General features: G+C 43.1%; 2 protein-coding genes across 14 annotated transcripts in view; one reads left to right on the top strand and one right to left on the bottom strand.

Annotated features, from left to right (window-relative positions):
* Positions 1-5,427, bottom strand: part of TTLL5 (tubulin tyrosine ligase like 5) — a 149,823-nt gene extending 144,396 nt beyond the window's left edge. For all 13 annotated transcript variants that reach the window (XM_060758169.2, XM_060758177.2, XM_060758202.2 and 10 more), the window contains exon 1: positions 5,285-5,427. The gene's annotated coding sequence lies outside the window, so the exon portion shown is untranslated. The remainder of the gene's footprint in view (positions 1-5,284) is intronic.
* Positions 5,428-5,755: 328 nt separating this feature from the next.
* On the top strand, positions 5,756-19,564 carry ERG28 (ergosterol biosynthesis 28 homolog). The gene is made up of 5 exons (XM_060758282.2): positions 5,756-5,843; positions 7,195-7,342; positions 13,658-13,748; positions 16,624-16,742; positions 17,089-19,564. Exons 2-5 carry the CDS (start codon positions 7,210-7,212, stop codon positions 17,166-17,168), a joined length of 423 nt encoding a protein of 140 aa, XP_060614265.1. The 5' UTR covers positions 5,756-5,843; positions 7,195-7,209; the 3' UTR covers positions 17,169-19,564.
* Positions 19,565-21,246: the final 1,682 nt, after the last annotated feature.

Here is a 21,246-nt window from a genome sequence, read left to right as displayed (position 1 = left end):
TAACAGTTGCTACAGTGTAGTTTGTAGAGGTAGGATTACATTGATAATGGTGGATTAGGATTTTTTTAATATTCTTTATAATCTTGCTCTCTCATTCTATATACCAGGCATGGGCAAACTTGGGCCTACCAGGTGTTTTGGACTCCCACAATTCCTAACAGCCTAGCCATGCCTGCTATATACATACACACATTACACATATATGCCTGTAAGAATCAACTAGCAATAGTTTTGAGGGCGGCAAGTCAATTTTTATATAAACTCTCCATATAAATGTGTAGGTATAGATATGTGTGGCAAAAAAACCAACATATTTCATAAATCCAAATCCGAAAGCAGATCACCCCTTTCCACGGGGAGGGCGAGGAAGGACACCATGGAAAGTTGCATCTTTAAAACTGCAAAATGCTATTTAATACGTGGCCGTTAGCAACAAGAATGATTGACAACTGGAAAATAGAGGGAGAAACCGTGGAGGCCGTGACAGACTTTGTATTTCTAGGTGCAAAGATTACTGCAGATGCAGACTGTGGCCAGGAAATCAGAAGACGCTTACTTCTTGGGAGGAAAGCAATGTCCAGTCTCGATCAAATAGTCAAGAGTAGAGACATCAGACTGGCAACAAAGATCCGCCTAGTCAAAGCCATGGTATTCCCTGTAGTCACCTACGGATGTGAGAGCTGGACCTTAGGGAAGGCTGAGCGAAGGAAGAGCGATGCTTTTGAGCTGTGGTGCTGGAGGAAAGTGCTGAGAGTGCCTTGGACTGCGAGAAGATCCAACCAGTCCATCCTCCAGGAAATAAAGCCCGACTGCTCACTGGAGGGAAAGATACTAGAGACAAAGTTGAAGTACTTTGGCCACATCATGAGGAGACAGGAAAGCCTAGAGAAGACAATTATGCTGGGGAAAGTGGAAGGCAAAAGGAAGAGGGGCCGACCAAGGGCAAGATGGATGGATGGCATCCTTGAAGTGACTGGACTGACCTTGAAGGAGCTGGGGGTGGTGACGACCGACAGGGAGCTCTGGCGTGGGCTGGTCCATGAGGTCACGAAGAGTCGGAGACGACTGAACGAATGAACAACAACAACAACAGCAATAGTGACAAACACGCACATGAGAATGTGATCAAAGAGTTTGTCCTACCTAAAGTTAGTTTACATTAATATTTATGACTCTCATTAAAAACAGAAGGCACAGTTTGATTGGTATACAGAAATCAATCATCTCATTGGCCTTAGCTGACAATTATGGAATCTCCTTGGTTCTTCTATCTTTCCAACAGCAGACGCCTATAACAATAGTACAGTTTAAATGTCTGACCCTGAGCTGTGGAGCCACAGGTCAACTTATCTACTTGTTTGGTGTTTCTCTACATGCCTGTGAGAAATTAAGGAGGGAGGGTGTGCAGTATTATCTAGCAACTTGTATCATTGAGCCATGGAAAACATAGACAATAATAACTTCTCTGTATTGTCAAAGGCTTTCATGGCCGAAATCACTAGGTTGTTGTAGGTTTTTTCGGGCTATATGGCCATGTTCTAGAGGCATTCTCTCCTGACATTTCGCCTGCATCTATGGCAAGCATCCTCAGAGGTAGTGAGGTGAGTAATGAGTAGAGGTAGTGAACTTCTCTCTGTGGCAGCATTTTCTAAGCATCAGCAATTTCTGGCAAGCAAGGCCTCTTTGAAAACAAGACACCTGTGAATTGCAATCACTAGAAAATCACATTTTAAAACCATGTCACTCTCAGATATGTATGTATATTGGTGGAGGGAGATGGCGGGAGTGTAGAATGTGTGTTTAATAGTTGCTAGAGCAGGCATGGGCAAACTTGCGCCCTCCAGGTGTTTTGGACTTCAACTCTCACAATTCCTATCATTTCATTTTGATTTAGGCGATCCCTTGTTTTCCGAATAGGATAGTCTCCCATGATCAGTGTACTGGCGGTGGCTCCGTAGGTGACTGTGGAGCCCTATTCTTGATCTGCATCTTCTCCCGCAGTGAGGGTATTGGTTTCCAGGTGGAAGGCGGTCCTGAAGGGGTTGGCTTGACACGCCTTCCTCTTGGGACGCTTCCCTCTTTTGCCCTCCATTCATGCCTCTTCAAATTCTACAGCACTGCTGGTCACAGCTGACTCCAGTTGGAGCGCTCAAGGGCTGGAGCTTCTCAGTTCTCAGTGTCTATGCCAGAATTTTTAAGATTGGCTTTGAGCCCATCTTTAAATTTCTTTTCCTGCCCACCAACATTCCATTTTCTGTTCTTGAGTTCAGAGCAGAGCAACTGCTTTGGGAGATGGTGGTCAGGCATCCGGACAACATGGCCGGTCCAGCAGAGTTGATGGCGGAGGACCATTGCTTCGATGCTGGCAGGGATGTGAGGGCGATCTGGCTGCGACATCTGTCACCCCACTGATCGCCAGGGTTGATTCGGCTGATCTGGCTGGCTAGGCAGGTGTCCCCTTCCTCCCTCACCTCCATGTGCGTCCCTCCCGAAGCTGCGCGCTCGGTGGAAGAGGTCGACGTCCCAGGTATAGTGTACTGAGGTCTCCAGCCTTCGGTCCCGGGTTACAATGCTGGCAGTATTTGCTTCTTCCAACACGATGACATTTGTCCGCTTGTCTTCCCAAGAGATTTGCAGGATTTTCCGGAGGCAGCGCTGATGGAATCGTTCCAAGAGTTGCATGTGACTTCTGTAGACAGTCCATGTCTCGCAGGTGTATAGCAGGGTTGAGAAGACAATAACTTTATAAACAAGCACCTTGGTATCCCTACGGATGTCCCGGCCCTCAAACACTCTCTGCTTCATTCGGAAAAAAACCTGCACTCGCAGAGCTCAGGCGGTGTTGTATTTCAGTGTCAATGTTGACTTTTGTGGAGAGGTGGCTGCCAAGGTAGTGGAAATGATTAACATTTCCTACAGGCTGTTAGGAACTGTGGGAGCTGAAGTCCAAAACACCTGGAGAGACCAAGTGTGGTTATATCAGGCATGGGCAAACTTGGGCCCTCCAGGTGTTTTGGACTTCAACTCCCACAATTCCTACCAGCTCAGTTCTTGTGGGTTTTTTCGGGCTATATGGCCATGTTCTAGAGGCATTTCTCCTGACGTTTCGCCTGCATGTATGGCAAGCATCCTCAGAGGTGAGGTCTGCTGGAACTGGGGAAAAAAGGGGTTTATATATCTGTGGAATGACCAGGGTGAGACACAGGGCTTTTGTAAGTTTGGGCTAGGTGTGAATCTTTCAACTGACCACCTTGATTAGCATACAATGGGCTGACTGTGCCTGGAGCAAACTCTTCTTGAAAGGTGATTAGATGTCCCTGCCTGTTTTTCTCTCTTTTTTGGTGTTGCAATTTTAGAATTTTTTAATACTGGTAGCCTGATTTTGTTCATTTTCATGGTTTCTTCCTTTCTGTTGAAATTGTCCACATGTTTGTGGATTTCAATGGCTTCCCTGTGTAGTCTGGCATGGTGGATGTGAGAGTGGTCCAGCATTTTTGTGTTCTCAAATAATATGCTGTGTCCAGGCTGGTTCATCAGGTGCTCTGCTATAGCTGACTTCTCTGGTTGAAGTAGTCTGCAGTGCCTTTCATGTTCCTTGATGCGTGTCTGGGCGCTGCGTTTGGTGGTCCCTATGTAGACTTGTCCACAGCTGCATGGTATACGGTAGACTCCTGCAGAGGTGAGAGGATCCCTCTTGTCCTTTGCTGAACGTAGCATTTGTTGGATTTTCTTGGTGGGTTTGTATTATTTATTATTTATTTATTTCTTGCATTTATTGACCGCCCCTCTCAGCCCGAAGGCGACTCGGGGCGGTGAACAACAACAAAGAAGACAGTGTACAGTGAGATTTGTAGATTGTTTGTATGTTGTGTTTCCTCATCAGTTTCCCTATGCGGTCAGTGGTTCCCTTGATGTATGGCAGGAACACTTTTCCTACCGGCTGTTAGGAATTGTGGGAGTTGGAGTCCAATATACCTGGAGGGCCCACGTTTGCCCATGCCTGGGTTATACTGTGTTTTGTTTACATAATTTGAAATCTATGTTAAACACTTGATCTATGTTAAATCTATGTTAAACACGTGTTGGATGGGGCCGCACTCCCCCTGAAGATGCAGGTTCGCAGCTTGGGTATGACCCTGGACTCATCGCTGAGCCTGGAACCCCAGGTTTCGGCGGTGACCAGGGGAGCATTTGCACAGCTAAAGCTTGTGCGCCAGCTGCGCCCATACCTTGGGAAGTCTGACTTGGCCACAGTAGTCCACGCTCTGGTTACATCCCGTTTAGACTACTGCAACGCTCTCTACGTGGGGTTGCCTTTGAAGACAGCTCGGAAGCTCCAACTAGTCCAACACTCGGCAGCCATGATTTTAACAGGAGCGGAGCGCAGGGAGCATACAACCCCCCTGTTGCGCCAACTCCACTGGCTACCGATCTGCTACCGGGCTGAATTCAAAGTGCTGGCGTTGGCCTTTAAAGCCCTAAACGGTTCCGGCCCAAGCTACCTATCTGACCGCATCTCTGCCTATGAACCCACCAGGAGTTTGAGATCTTCCGGGGAGACCCTGCTCTCGATCCCGCCTGCTTCTCAAGCTTGGCTGGCGGGGACGAGAGATAGGGCCTTCTCGGTGGTGGCTCCTCGCCTGTGGAACGCCCTTCCTACGGACATTAGACTAGCACCATCTCTAATGGTATTCCGCAAAAAGGTGAAGACCTGGATGTTTGTGCAGGCGTTTGAGTAATTTAGTGCAATCTGGTAATGGAACATAGGAATGGAACAATGGACGACGAACCTGGACTACGCTTGGATGATGAGAAGATTGGGTACGGTTGTTTTTTGTAATAATTGTGCATTGTAATTGCTTATTGGTAATTTATGGATAATGTGTTAAGTCAATTGTTATATGTTGTATGGAACCACTGCTGTTTCTACTGTTTTTACTGTTTGTGAACCGCCGTGAGTCGCCTTCGGGCTTGAGATACAGCGGTATATAATCAAAGTAAATAAATAAATAATAAATAAACACTATAGATACTGAATCTAGCGTGGGGACTTGGGGATTCTGGGAGTTGTAGTCCAACCAAGTCGCTTCCCCCTCCCGCCCGTGTTGCCGTGTCCCTGAGCGGCCTCTCTCTTCTGGGCCAAAGCAGGCTGCTCCCCGTTCCCCCCTCAGGACAGGCCCAGGACCTTTGAGGGAGTAGGAGACACCGCCTGCTGCCCTCCTCCTGGGAGCCTCCCGAGGGTGAGTGCCCACTCTGCCGCTCCTGAAGCCCGTGGCGCCCTTACCTGCGGCTTCATCTCCCTGGAGGGCCCGGCAGCCGCGGCTCCTCTTGCCGGCGCTTCGCTCTGTTACTACAACAACCAACCAGCAACCGCCTTCCTCCCTCCCTCGCTCGCTCCCTCATCGAAGGCGCGTCTGCGCAAGCGCAGGCTCCTCACTCCCGCCCGAGGCGCTTTCCCCAGTTGCGCATGCGCACCTATCCAATCCCCCCTCATTCATTTCCACATGCCTCTTCCAATATGGCGCCGTCCAATATCCTTTTATAACCAGGAAGGGAGGGCAGTGGTGCAATTTGCCTCATCGAACCGCCCCTTCTGTGTTGACGTCACAACGGCCCAATCGCTTTCAAAATATTTGATTGACCTATCCGTTCAGCCATTCGCGTGGCGCGGGGCTAAGACTTGGAGTGGGAGGTGACAACCAATCAGGAGAACGACAACCCTGACAGCGGGCCAATCATTGCGCAGGCAGCGAAGGGGGCGTGGCTACAGCTCCTTGGGTTGGAGGTAGGGTGGAAAGCTTGCTGCCTCTGGGAACCAGGTAGACAACCTGTTAAAGAGCAAGGTAGGCATAGAGGTATTCCTTGATGGGGGGGCTGCATATGGAGGACTGCCCTGTGGATGGGTTGGTGTTATGAAGTTAGGGAACAGGTGGCAGGTAATATTAGAGTTGTCAAGAGAAAATGACATTTGACAAGGATGATGGACATCATGGTCGCTAGGTGTTTCCAGCATGCCAAAATGCAATATCTTTGTATTGGGATGTATTGCAATTTTTTAAAAAGTAAGTTTCCAGTGCATTATTGCTAAATATGCATCCTGTGGGTGCTCCTATATTAAAATTAAAATAGGAGACAGGCTATCAGGAACAGCAAAAAAAAAAAAAATCCACCTGCTTGCCTGATACTTTCCTTTTTTCTTAGTTATCTGGCCTCCCCTGTTATGCACTGAAAAATTGGTGTGTCTACATTATAGAATGAATGCAGTTTAAAACCACTTTAACTTCCATTGCTCAATGCATTGGTATCCTGAAAGGTGTAGTTTGGTTGAGATAACAGCATTCTTTGATAGAGATGAATGAAGACCTCATAAAACTACAACTCCCATGATTCTATAGCATTGAGCCATGAAAGTTAAAGTGCTGTCAAAGTGTATTAAGTCGAGAGAGTAGATGTATCCTACCTGAGTGCAGGGATAAAACAAATGAATTAGCAACATTGATGTGCAACTAGTCCTCTGTGTGCATTTTTGAATGTTGCTTCTGCTACGCCTCCCCCCAAATTAGGTCAGTACAGAAATGGTACCAGAGACAATTCAGTAACTAACCTCATGCCAATATCTCAGTAGATGAGATATAAGGTTTCTGTCTTTCAGCCTCATCACACCAGAGCATGGATCCACCTTAAATCCACCTCCTGCAGAATTCTGGGGTTTGTAGTTTAGTGAGGCCCAGGACGTGTCTGGCTGAACAGTGTAAAGCCCCCCCCCTAAACTACAAGTCCCAGAATTCTGCAGGAGGCAAAAACTGGATTTAAAGTGGATACATGCTCTAGTGTGATGAGGTCCTTTGTCTTTATTATGGAGCATGATCTTTTTAATTAGGTGATCCTTATAGAAAGTGGTGGATGTAACTGTGGTTTTCCCCCTCCAAAGGTCCATTCTGAAGGTGAACATTTGTGGTTCTCCAGATGTTGCTGCAATGCAATTCCCAGCTGTGATAACAACTTAAGCAATTGTAAGGAATGCTGGGAATTGCAGTTCTGCAACATCTGGGGAATTCAATGATTCCCACTCTTGGTCGACTGATCTAGGAGATAAGTATGCAAACATTTGGTGGAGGATAGTTAATGTGACTATGAATTATGATGCAGAGTGGTATCATGAACTCCAGAATCTGCCTTTGTTCCCCTGAGCAGGTTGTGTGATGCAAGATGAGCCGTTTCCTGAATGTGCTCCGTAGCTGGCTAGTTATGGTGTCCATCATTGCCATGGGGAACACAGTGCAAAGCTTCAGAGATCACAGCTTTCTCTCTGAGAAGCTGTACACAGGCAAGCCAAACCTTGGTAAGATATTCAGGAAGGCTATTTTCTTTTTTTCTTTTTTTACACATGGGAAATACTCAACTTTTAGCCTTAAGATCTATATTTTGTTTGAGGTTTGGAAATGCTTGTTCATATATCATATTTTTTTTAATTTTTAAACATTTACTCCTTGAAGTAGCTCACAGTGTTTTTTCTTTAAAAGTTTAAAAGCCTTTAAAGATATTGCAGCAGCTTTCAGATAAATAGGTACGTAATTTAGTAGCTTCCCAGTTAACCAGAAACCACAGGGATTGGCAGCTGCCAGATAAATATAGTTTTTTATTCCTTGAGAATTATTATTCAAAATAGGCCTAACTGATACTATATCCCTAGTTGTGCCAAGCCATACCATAAACTTTGTATTGATTTGATATTAATATTCAAATGCAGAAATTAAAATTAAAACAGTAAAGACAAACTTAACGTAACACAGTTTTAGTATTTTACTATATTATAAAAACAGCTTTTTACATTTGATGTTTTAGTTTTTTGACTTTTTTTTTGCCAGTTGCTTGAGAGTTCCAGTTGCTTGGCTTCAGATTGACTGAGAGACTACTGAAGGCATGGGCAAACTTTCTAACTTGGGGGCCACATGGTGGGCCAGGAGGAAGGGGGTTCTCCCCAAGTCCCCTTCCTGCCCTTTCCTCCCCTTCCTCTTCTCTTTCAAAGGCAGAAAGTGAAGGAAAGACAGGAAACGTTTGGATCCCAAAAGGGTTGGTCTTGGTCAGGATGAGATGGTGGACTGGAGAGAAAAAGTATATACATTCGACCCCGTATTGCCTACTCCTGATATAGAATCCAAGCACTGAAAGAGACCCCCAAGGGCCATCCAGTCCATCCCCCTGCCATGCAGGAAGGCACAATCAAAGCACTCCCAATAGACAACCCTTGTGTAAAAGCCTCCAGAGAAGGAGACTCCACCACACTCAGAGGCAGCCTATGCTACTCTCCAACAGCTCTTACTCTTAGGAAGTTCTTTTCAGTCAAATATCTTTCCCTGCCATTTTAAACCATTGCTCCCTTGTGTCCTGGTCTCTAGAGCAGTAGAAAATCAGTTTTCCCCTCCTCCTCAATCTTGAAACATGGCTCTTGTGTTCTCTCTCTATTATAATAATAAGACTGTATTTATAACCTGCCCTATTTCCCCAAGGGGATTCTACCTTCTCTCCTCTCAGCTAAACATCCCCCAGGAGGAAAGGAGGAAGGAACAAGAAAAGGAAAAAAGATAGGAAGAGAAAGATGGAAGGAAGGGTGGAAGGGAATGGAGGGAAACGGGGGGAGGAGAGAAGGAAAGACAAAAGAGAAAGGAGAAAGGGAGAGAGGGGGGGAGGAAAGAGAGAAGGAAGGAAGGACAAAAGGGTGGAAGGTACTAGGGAGAGGGAGAAAGGGAAGGGAGGGAGGAGAGAAGGAAGGAAAGACAAAGGAGAAGGAAGATAGGAGAAAGGAGGAGAGAGAAGGAGGGAGGGAGGAAAGAAAGAAAGGAGGAAGGAAAGACGAAAGGGTGGAAGGAAAGGAAGAAGGGAGAAAGAGAGAGGGGTGGAGGAAAGAAAGAGGGAAGGAAGGAAGGATATGACCTGGGTTTGCCTATTCATGGTCTACTGTGTTAATATGTGGTATAGAGAAATCTTGTGGTTGCATTTTTCATGGACTCCAGACCACTTTTTCAAACATTGAAATAAGTTAGTCTTACAGGTCCCACAAGATTCCTCCCTTTCCATGACACACATCTTTCAGTTCCGGCTGAATCACTATGAACTACGTCCAGTTGTTAATCCTAGCAAATGTAGACATAATGAATGAATGCGAATTTGGGGAGTCAATACTTATGTGAGATCATTGATTCCACAAGGCTACATTAGTTGGAGCAAACAATTGAATTCAGACCTATGTCAGACCTATGTCTACCTCTACTCACTAATGTAGAAGGCAGAAGCATATTTTCAACGTTATAAATTAGGTGAAGAACAGGCCCCTTGGAGCTGTCCAAAACATGTACAGTGTTCCCTCGCTACTTTGCGGTTCGCTTTTCGCAAACTTCGCTGTTTCACGGTTTTTTGCCCCCAGTTTATGAATGTTTGCCGTTGCCCAGAGTGGCATTCTAATCCCACCTCCTGGCAACGATGGAGTGTGGAAGGGGGTTTCACCCTCCCCCTCAGGAGAGAGGCAGCTAATCAAGAGAGATTGCAAAGCAAAGCAAAGATAGCTAGCAAAAAAAGGTGTGCGGTACCTTTAAATCTCTCCTCACTTCTGCCTCACCCTCGGAATGTGGTATAAATATATAGCATCCCTACATTGTGGATTTTCACTTATCACGGGTGGTCCTGGAATGTAACACCCGCAATAAGTGAGGGAACACTGTATATATGTATAATGGAAAAATGTGTGTATCCAGCTCAGATCTGTATAATGTTGCATAATCCCTACGAAGAGGAAGCTATTTTATACTGAGTCAAATTTATTCCCTCTAGTTATATTTTTTCCATTACAGATAGTGACTCGGACATACTTACTTGTTTTATGCTCAGAGTGGTGTATTCTGCTCCAATCGACAATCACCTCCACAACAATCCATTGTTTGGATTCCAGAAGACACTGTTTGTAGGAATATCAGGTTCTGGAAAGCTGTGTTAGAGCTCTTTCCCCCACGAGAAAGAGAATCACCAGCTCTGCTATTTCCATGGAATAACCTGTCTCCCTAATTTATGTAACAAGCTCACTCACTCTCTCATTATATGTGTAGCTTTACTTCCAGTTAATTAAGTCTGTGTACTCCTTTATGCACTTGGGAGGTGGCTATATTAGGCAGTCCTCTCCATTTCTGTAATGAATGCATATGAGCAGTCTTCAGTGCTAAACCAGTATATGTGTCTTTTGGAAAACTGATATATATGTGAATCCCCCCATTAGAATAATCTGCTTCCCTTGCAAATAAAATCCCTATCTGTGCACACCATTTTCCCCTACTTAGTCTCACTTCTGTTTGCATGTATACACATTAGTACACATTAAGGCCACGTGTACGGTATATTAGAAAGTCCAGCAACAAACTTCTGAATTCTGCCTATGAGCCAAGAATCTTTGGGGCGATAACCTTTTCCCTTTGACCTCTTGCATTTCTGTATTTACAAGTATTGTATTAGCTAGAGTCTGTCCATTCCCGCATAGCAAAAAAAACCAAGCTATAACAGATTACTACTATGAATTTTGCCATGACACTGAATTTATAAGGCAGAAGATTTTGTCATTCTTGTATTTGTTTCCAGCACTGGAGCCAACCACGGCACTTTTTGCAGGTTCTGTTTTTCATACAATGTGGACATTTTTTTCTGTTTGGAAACAGCCAATTATATTTCCCCCTTCTTAGACATCTAATATCAGCCACTCTGAATGAGCTGTGTTAAGTAATCAGAATCTAGCAACTCCTGCCACATCAGGAGCTTAGTCTTAGGTTATTTCAAGATGTTCTGGCTTATTTGAAGAGACTCTGTAGCTGCCAGCAACCCAGATAATTTCATCCTAGCAAGGGCTCGAACTGCAAAGATTTACTGTGCAATAGTATTAAGGCTTGTTGGCAGCACTAGATTGATGCAAAGCACAAGACAATGCCTCTTCCTCACCTATATGCCAGAATGGCTAAAACAGCATAATAGGAATCAGGACAGGCTGTGTGTTTTGTACAGTTTTTAATTTTCTGCAATAGACATGAACAATTCAGGAGATTAGGAAAAACAGCCAGGGAGTTTCCATATTGTCCATCAGGGTTTGCCAGCTGAAATGGTTTATTCTGACAAATTGTAGAACATGCTAATATTACTGGTAAAATAGTCTTGCCCTAGTAGGAGACAATATGGAAGAGGCACTTGTTATGATGAATACTCTTTGATATTTATTTATTATTTATTTATTTAGAACTTTTATATACCGGTCTTCTCACCTCCAACGAGGGACTCAGGCCGGTTTACAACACGGGGTTCATACACAATACACACAATAGTAGCCTATATAGTAGTTTCCATCCATTGGTCCTCCAGTTGCTTTGCTCTTCAACTCCCAGAAATTCCAGCCATCTTACCAGCTGTTAGGAATTGTGGGAGCTGAAATCCAAAATACCTGGAGGAAACAAAGGTTGGAAACCACTGCTTTATATAACAATGGACAGTGTTTGTTCCATTTGCACCCTTTCTAATTAACTGCTTTTTTCTGGATTTTGTTTTCTTCAAGTTTTGTGTATCTTTTTAATTTTAATATGTTCATTCACAGTGCGGCTTCCACATGTTGAGGAATCTGTTCATTCTCCAATGCAACTCTGTAGTCACCTTTTGGTGGATGTTTACTATAGAACCGTGTTGGACAATATTGAGATTCATAGAGAGAACACATTAATCAAATCAGCAGATAATCAGATCTGCAAAAGTTAAACCTGCAAACAAGGATGTCTGAGTGTATAGTTTGCTTTTTCTCCTATAATGAGATCCCAACCCCCAATAATAGGACCTAAAAACAATATAGTTTAATTTACTTACTTACTTAGGCAATGCCTCATTGTCCGAGTAGGATAGTCTTCCAGGATCAGTGTACTGGCAGTGAGTCCATAGGTACCGTGCTTATGCATTCATTTATCTTATGTGTTACCTTCAAAATATAGTTGGCAGCATGACTTAGGAGAACTGCTTTAGTGATAGTATCTATGTGAAATTCAATGTCTCAGGAGATGTAGGTGGGATCCAGACAGGCCTTTATCCCAGGAGAATCCGCATTTAAAAAACGCAGATTTTCCTGGGGGCCTGTCCAAACCCACCCCAGAAAACATGTGCTTTCTGGGGTGGGTGTCCTGATGGTCTCTCGGGACTAGCCCGAGAGAACATCTGGAGGCCCTACCCGCTCCCCTCAAGCTTCCAGACTCCTTAGAAAAGTAATAAAAACTTACCAGGCCTCCATTACAATCCTTGGCAGGCTTTCCTGGCACATAGAAATGACGCACCAGGAGAGGGAGAGGGAGTGATTTTTCTCCCTCCTCCCCCACCCCCCACTCTCCTGGTGCATCATTTCTATGCACTGAGAGAGCCTGCCGAGTCTTGTAATGGAGGCCTGGTAAGTTTTTATTACTTTTCTAAGGGTTCTGGGGGCTTGGGGAGAGGGGGTGGGTATCCCCTTATTTAACCCAATAAGCTGTGGGAATAATGTCTGAACTGTAGTATTCTGCAGTCCAGAGACTGGAAATAGCGGATTTATCCCGCATAAATCCACTATCAAATTAATTTGCTGCAAACCAGAGAACGTTGTCTGGACAGCCCCTCCTTTATTGTGGGAGTTACCGCAATAAAGGTCCTGTCTAGACAGGCCCCAGGTCATCTTTCACTTTAACTCTGGCCCTTTCCACTGTGCCCCTGTATCCCAGGATCTGATCCCAGATTGTATTCTTAAACCAGATTATTTGGCAGTGAAGACTCATATACTCCAGTTTAAAACAGATAATCTGGTATCAGTGTAGAAGGGGCCTCTGTTCCTACCTCTAGAACAGTTGTTCTCAACCTGTGGGTCCCCAGATGTTTTGGCATTCAACTCCCAGAAATCCTAACAGCTGATAAACTGGCTATGATTGCTGGGAGTTGTAGGTCAAAACACCTGGGGACTCAGAGGTTGATAACCAGTGGTCTAGAACAAGTATCGCAGGACCCTTTGATGCTCCACAATTATAGTAGTTTGATTATACCTTAACTGCCATGGTTCCATCCTATGGGATTTGTAGTATTGGGATGGGTATTCAGACTTCTCAACCAGAGAGAATTTTAGCGCCTCACCAAAGCACAAATCCCAGGAATTCAAAAAAAATGCAGCTGTGGCAATTATAGTACAATTATACTGCTATAATTGTGAACTCTGAACTAGCCAAGCTGTCCTTCAGATTTATTTATTAACTATTACTTTTTACATGTACACATATGTATTTCGTTTTGTCTTCAATTTGTTGATGTGTTTTCATTCTTGGATAATTCTATTTTCATTTTTTGTAAAGTGTACTGAATCATTTCTTTTTTGGAAAAGGAAAGGCAGGATACACAAATTAAGTATACCTGAAAAAGATTATTACTTTTTCCTCTTTCTGTCCCTCTTACCCTAACACCACCACCCCGCCCCCACCGCCCGCCCCAAATCTCATCTATAGAGACAAATGTTTTCGAACCTCACTGATATTGGAGGCCTCCTCTCCTTTCTGGGCCTGCTGCCTAACTACCTGGAGTCAGAGGAAATGAGAGAAGGAGGTGATCTAATTCTGCATTTGTTCTCTCTGCACAGTAAACGGCCTTCAGGCTCGAACCTTTGGCATTTGGACCTTGCTGTCTTCTGTCATCCGCTGCTACTGTGCCATCGATATCCGCAACCAAACGTAGGTTCAAAGAATGATAGAAGTGAAGGACAATATCTAAGCTCCCCCCCCCCCCCCCCCGCCCCCAAATCATTAGTTTACACACTCGGTTTTCCTTTCCCTGTAGGAATTCTGTGCTAAGTGTTCTGTATGTACAGTTTATTGACAATGTTAAAGGATCAAACTGAAGCCTATATGTAAGTTGCAGTGAAATCAGTAAGATTTATATAAGAATAAATAGTAAAGGTAAAGGTTTTCCCCTAATATTAACTCCAATCATGTCCGACTCTGGGTCCTCATCTCCATTTCTAAGCCAAAGAGCCGGCATTGTCCGTAGACGCCTCCAAGGTCATGTGGCCAGCATGACTGCATGGAGTGCCGTTACCTTCCCACCGGAGTGGTACCTTTTGATGTACCCACAATTGCATGTTTTAACTGCTGGGTTGGCAGAAGCTGGGCCTCACAGCGGGAGCTTATGCTGCCTCCCCGGTTTTGAACCTGCGACCTTTCGGTCAGCAAGTTCAGCAGCTCAGCGCTTTAACCCACTGCACCACCAGGGGCTCCTAGATGAATGAACAGGTTTAGAAAAAAAGGGCCGGCTCAAAACATTTCCCTGTATCTTTTGCTATGGAACCAGAATTAATTAGGAGATCCAGGAACAGCCTTGTAACATATAGGGAGCTTTGTCTTCCAAGGAAATAAAATACACAATAAAAACTGCAGTTTAGTTTTAAATGATCCATCTATGTCCAGTTTTGTTTTAATTGCACCATCTAGGTAACCTGTAGCCTGCAGGCCAAAAGCAATAGCTATTTCCTTGTTACTCATTAGTAATCTGTCCACTGCTGTGGGAAGCACAGAATACTGTACTGTCTCCATTTCCTGCTGTGCATTTGGAAAAACAGAGCTGATCGGCACTTAGCTGCCTGTTCCAGACCCAGCAGCCAGTTCATCCTCCGTCGTCTCCATTGGCTTGACAGGAATCATGTGTTGAAGCCACAAATGTTTAGTTTTTAATCATTGAAGTCAGCAGCTTCTGCTCTGTTACCCAAACTGACAAGGAACTGCATGCTGAGCAGCCATTTGTACTGTCACTTTTCAAAGGTGAGCTGTGCTTTTAAAGGAAAACCAAGATTGCATCAGTGTGCTTCAGTATAAAGAGGAGAGAGAAAGAGTAGTCTTGTAGCACTTTTGAGTCTTAAACACTTTATTTTAATAAAGGTTTCCTACTCCATAGACTCCTTCAGTCACAACTGAGGAAGTGGACTATCGTCTTTGGAAGCTTACAATGAAGTAGATTACTTAATGCCAAAGATCCTACAAATAGTTTTTAAACAGAAATTGGATGGCCATCTGCTGGGTGTGCTTTGATTATGTGCCCCTGCATGGCAAGGGGTTGGACTGGATGGCCCTTGGCATCTCTTCCAACTATGAGTCTACGATTACTCTTTCTTTTCCCTTTCAACACACGGAATAATCTTCCTGCTTCCCTAATACTCTGCAGTGCCAAGCGATCATCTGTCTATATAAATAAAAATGTTATGTCCGTTTGTGGGATTAACATAACTCAAAAGCCACTGGATGAATTGACACCAAATTTGGACACAATACACCTGTCAGGCCAACAAGTGACCATCACTCATAAAAACACAGCAGAAGAGACTTAAAAAGCCAAAAAATAAAAAATACATTACAATGCATGCGCAAAACCACATATATACACATATATACACACACACAACACATATACACAGACTGGGCCATAGCAACGCATGGCAGGGGACAGCTAGTCTATATAAATAAAAATCTAATGTTCATTTGTGGGATTAACATAACTCAAAACCCATTGGATTAATTGACACAAAATGTGGACAAAATACACCTACTAGGCCAACGAGTGACCATCACTCATAAAAACACTGAAAAACACAACAGAAGGAACTTAAAATGCAAAAAAAGAACAAAAAGACCTACAGTGCATGCACAAAAACAACTCCCCCTGGTAAACAAAACATACAAAAGCATATCCACCCTCTCTTTCTGATTACAGCTCCCAGCATCCTCTAGACCAGGCCTTTAGGAGAGGAGGATGATCCAAATACACTGCTTCCAAGCTGCAAGCTTTCTTCTCCTTGGATTTATTTGAGAGCATCCCAATCCCTGCATATTTCCGATTTCCTATTCCTGGACTGCAACTCCCAGCAATCCTCCAGATAGATTAGATAGACAAACAAATAGAGAGATAGCTAGATAGATAGATTAGATAGAGATAGATAGGAAGGTAGATAGGTTGATCAGAAGGACTGCTGTGAGTTGCAGAATAGGTAGAGAAGGAAAAAAGGGAAGAAAGAGGAAGGTAAAGAAACCTAACATTATGATACCAACATACAAAAATCAATAAAATCATAATACATGACATAATTTAACATTAAATATGGAATGAAAAACATATCAATATAAACATTAAAATCACACAATCCAATAGTTGTCTGCCCCGCCCACCCCAAAGTGAATAACATATAAACAATGTGACTTGTGCATTAAATCAGACCACCCCAATCATACTCTGAATATGGTATAAAATCCATCCAAGAAAGTAATGAACATACAGCATACAAGCAGAAACATTGTTTATTTATATTGACAACTCATAAATGAATGTATGTAAAGTCACACAACAATACACAAAACAATGTGATCCAAGTAAAAATACAAATGCAGGTTGAGATATTTCGTACTCAGGTGAATTGGCATAGACATTTTCCAAGTCATACAGAAGCCAGTCTAGGACTTAGCATTTTACTACAAATGCAAATATGGGAAATGTTAGAATGCTTTCCAGCTTTTTCAGTGTCATGTCCTTTCAGTAAATTTCCTTTTTTCTATTCTTTGGCAGCCTCTACAACATCACACTTTTGACTTTCTTCATTGCACTGGCTCACTTCCTCTCTGAGGTATTTATTTATGGCACAGCAGCTGCAACAATTGGTGTCCTAGCCCCACTCATGGTGGCAAGTAAGTAGAGCCTTCTGTTTTGTTTTGTTTTCATGGCTGTCTGGTGTTTCTAGTCTACTCTCAAAAACTGAGAAAGTCACACTTTTGGGACTATCAACCACATCTCGGGATTATGGAGTTGTAGTCCAAAAACTGAGCTGTACTTGCTCTTTCCTGAAGGAGTCTTTCAGAAACATTTTTAGCTTTAGAGCAGCCCTCTTGAGATTAGGTTAAGTAATAGTAACCTACTTAAGGCTATCAACTGTCATAACTGAACAGGGGACTGAAACTGGATTTTTCAAATGCAATGGGATTCGACAGTAAGCAAATATTCTGTTCCTTCTCTTTTTCCATCCCTTTGCCTCAGGTTTCTCTATTTTGGGTATGCTGATTGGGCTGCAATATCTGGAAGTAGAAGAACCATCTCAGCTCAAGAAACGGAACTGAAGTTACAGATCCCTTCTGCATACGATCCATCACCCACCAGCCATTTTCTAGTGTCAGCTATCACGTCATCTCCTTACCTCATCCTGTAACTTGGTCAGAACATTCATGGACATCTCTGTCAAACATCTTTTTGTATCCCATTGATCTTGATCTGAATAGGAAACCTTTGATCTGTGACTAATGGCAGAAGCACAGCCCCTGAGTGGCTATGACAAGCTGGGTGCGGGTTTCACTGATGGAAGGTCTTAAAGCACCTGCATATCTTAGGGTCAAAAGACCTTAAATTGTGCCAAGTGGAGGTAGTATCTCGTCCTCCACTCTCAACCCTTGCAGGCACCTAGCTGCAAGAAACAGTTGTGTGTTTTGACATCCACTGACGATTAATATGGAAAAAGAGGAGGGAAAAGAATACATTGGACAGCACACAGAGTAGCTGGTATATTTTCCCTTAAGCATGGATTCTAAGATACAAGAGAATAATCATGCAAATATACATCTTCTTTTATCAACTAGAGAAAGATGTTTGCTTTTATCTTTTCCATTCCTGGTCTCAGCACAAGCTGAATGACATGTTCCAAGGTCTAGACAAATTATTTAGGTGCTTCCCCCCCTCTCCCTTTAACCGAATAGGCTGTGGTTTTCAGGGACTTATTCCCTACCTCCACTACCTTCTTCACATTTAATCTTTTTCTTATTAAGATACCAAGGTTTTTTTTCTTTAGTCTCCCTTTAGCATATCAAAATCAAATGTAAACAAATTGTTTCCAAATGTATACAAAAGCCCTGTCAAAACTAGGCAAGGCAAGAAAATTTTATTGTTGTGTTTTTGGCTTTCAGATAGCAATGGGGTACGTGAGAGCAAGTGTGACTTAGTGGAGACCAAAGCCTGAATTCTTGCTCAGACATGGAAACCCAGTGGCAAGTCATACTCTCTCAGCCGTAGGCAAAGACAAAGCCCCTCTCAACAAATCTTGCCAAGAAAGCTCCATGATAGGTTCACCTTAGGGTCACCATAAGTCTAAATGACCTAAGGGCACACAACAATACTCAAAACAATGTGATCCAAGTAGACTAGTGGTTCTCAACCTGTGGGTCCCCAGGTGTTTTGGCCTACAACTCCCAGAAATCCCAGCCAGTTTACCAGCTGTTAGGATTTCTGGGAGTTTAAGGCCAAAACATCTGGGGACCCACAGGTTGAGAACCACTGAAGTAGACAAAGGAACTAAAGAGCCTGTAGAAATACGAGTTGCTTCTGCTCTGATAAGGAAAGGCAAGGTACCTTTTAAATTGTTGCATTCTGTCATTTCGTAATGACTGCAGATACACTAACTTCTCTTTATCAGAGTACCACACATAAATGAACTGACTTTAGCTAGCATAGCATTCAGTCACTAAAATTATGGGATGGTTATCTAGACAGAGCCAAGGTAATACTAATTCTGAAAGGATTGCAGTAGCTGCCAATTTGCTGCCAAGCCTATTCTAGGTGCTGTTGCCTTGGGACCCAAATACCTGAATAATAACCCCTTCTCATATTAATTTACCCCTGTATTAAGATTCTCAGTTGAGACCCCTCTTGGAATTCCATCAACAGAAGAATGCATTTGGTTTCCCTGAAGTGCAAGATAGTTTTTCAGTGTTAGCACCCCAGTACTGGAAATCCCACCCAAGGGTTGTACAGCGAGTGCTGGTGCGGCATTCTTTTTAGTGCCAAGTTAAAACGTTTCTATTTTCAGCTGTTTAAAACTAATTATATTGTCTAACTGAATGGATACTTTTTTGTTTACACCTCTGTTGTATTGCAAATATTTTTTTAATTTTTGTTATCTTAATGTTATATTGATAATTTAATATGTATGCATACTGGAATTCATCTTGGATAAGAACTGGTTTACATGTTTTAAAAAATAAATAATTCTTTCATGATAAAGATTACAGCAGGGCTACCCCAATCTAGAGTAAAGGTTAGCCAGTTTCTGAAGTTGCCATTGCACCTCCCCTCCCCCCAGGATTTGTACATATCTTGGGATAAAGCCCTTCGAAGGAGGTGCGCACAGGTAGCTTCATTGGCTGATAACCCAACTCTTAAGGGTTTTAACATTTTCACCAGCCAGTCTCTATTTAATCAAAAGGCCAGGATTTCCTTTTGGTGCTCCAAAAACTTCATAAGAAATGTACTAAAATTGTACTTTGTAATCTAGGTTGGATTTGCAACATGACTTTGGAATGGTTTAAGGATTGAATTTATTCATTTTTTAAAATGCATGCATATAGGTGAAGTGGAGACTTCTAATATATTGATGGTGGTGCCTAGTATTTAGTCAAGATGAATTATGCAATACAAATACTGTGCTCAATTACTGAAATGGAAAATTAAAAAAAAATAAGAAAAAGGCTGTACACTACTTGTTAATTCATAATAATTTCACCTGCTACTGTTAAGCTGTTCAGTCTACAATAAAATAGAATAATTTTAGTTCATCTAGGGCAGTGGTTCCCAACCTTTGGTTCTCCGAGTGTTTTGGACTTCAGCTCCCACAATTAATCTGTCTGGGATTTCTGGAAGTTGAAGTCCAAAACACATGGAGAGCGAAAGGTTGGGAACCACAGATCTAGGGCAACCACTAACCTTAGCTTCTTTGGGACCAACCCACCTGCACCTACCCTAGTGCAGTTAGATTTTGTCTGTAAAAATATCTGTACATGTCAAGTGTCTGCAACTCTGGTGATAATTCTGATTCTGAAGCTCTACACAAATATATAATCCTGGGTGGTCATTATGTCCCGTCTGGTAGGAGGATTGAACATTCTCACTTTGCAAACCACTTCAAAATAGTTATCTAAAACTGTTCACAATGTTAATTTCAGTTAAGATCACTGTGTCTTGAGCCACCCAACTAGAGGACCAGCAGGGTGCCCCACCCTCACCCCAAATGTACCGGGGACCAGTATATTATTTGTGCATATTGACAATAACATTTCCCAGAAATATGTAGTGTATCAGCAGCCAATAGCCTGCTGATTCCACTCAGCACCACTGTGAATAGATGTGCTTTAAAGGATTATACGGATATAGTGGCATGGCTAACCAAAAGCAGAGGTAAATATTTCACCTTTCAAGTGTATGCAGACAGTGTGTACACAGTTCTGGCCCTGGTTAGGTTCTCCTTCTGAGCCACTCACCTTCCAATGTGCAGCAGAAGAATCAGGTGGACATTTCCATCTTAGGGCAGAGAGCATTAAAATGTGGGTTTAATAACTGGTTCAAAAAACCCTGGGACCTGACAGCAAGTTCACACACAGACCTGTCAGTCCCGGCAAATGGTACCCTGCCATCCTCACATCTTCCTTTGAAGCAGATCAAGATGGAAGAGGTACTGGTGGAAGTTTTTTTTTTTAATTCTGTCCAAGATGCACTGGATCTCATATGTGCACATGTGGAGCTCCCAATGAACACACCACAGATTCCTTATCTCTCTTCACCCAACTGTTAATTCAAGCTCTATTTAATATTATAAGAAAGAAAGAAAGAAAGAAAGAAAGAAAGAAAGAAAGAAATGGTTGCTGAGAGTTCTAATTGCTTTCCAATTATGCTTTACTTTAGCCACCTGTGTGTCTGTGGCCCCATTTTTTGACAGCCCAATCAGCTGTTTCGGGCTTTTGAAATGCACATGTGCAGTGGAGCAGTTCACATGGGGATGGGAAGTAAGTCACATGTTTTGCATGCCTGCAGGGATATATAGCCATGCGAAGGTGCACATTTTTTTGGGTGGAAACACATGTTTTTCAGCTGTTAACCCGATTCCCCTTGCACTTTCCCCACTCCTTTTATCCCGGTTACTTCCAAGTTTTACTGAATCTGTAGAAGGGCCCTTAGTAAAAATGCAGAAGTGCTACTATCCCTGTTGGAATACTGCAGCCATGGATCCACAGAAAATGATTGCTATTGTTTCCATTGGCAGTTAAGCCCTGAAGTAGTGTGCTCTGGTTGTGGAATTAAAGTCAAAACAGATATAGTTCCTCAATTGATTTCACCGTGTGGTCGAACAAATGTTGGTGAGAGTGGGAAGAGAACCAC

The sequence above is a fragment of the Anolis sagrei genome, chromosome 1, assembly GCF_037176765.1.
Source record: "Anolis sagrei isolate rAnoSag1 chromosome 1, rAnoSag1.mat, whole genome shotgun sequence".
Taxonomy (NCBI): Eukaryota; Metazoa; Chordata; class Lepidosauria; order Squamata; family Dactyloidae; genus Anolis; species Anolis sagrei.
The sequence above is the reverse complement of the archived record's forward strand: the minus strand, read 5'-3'. Positions and strand labels throughout refer to the sequence as shown.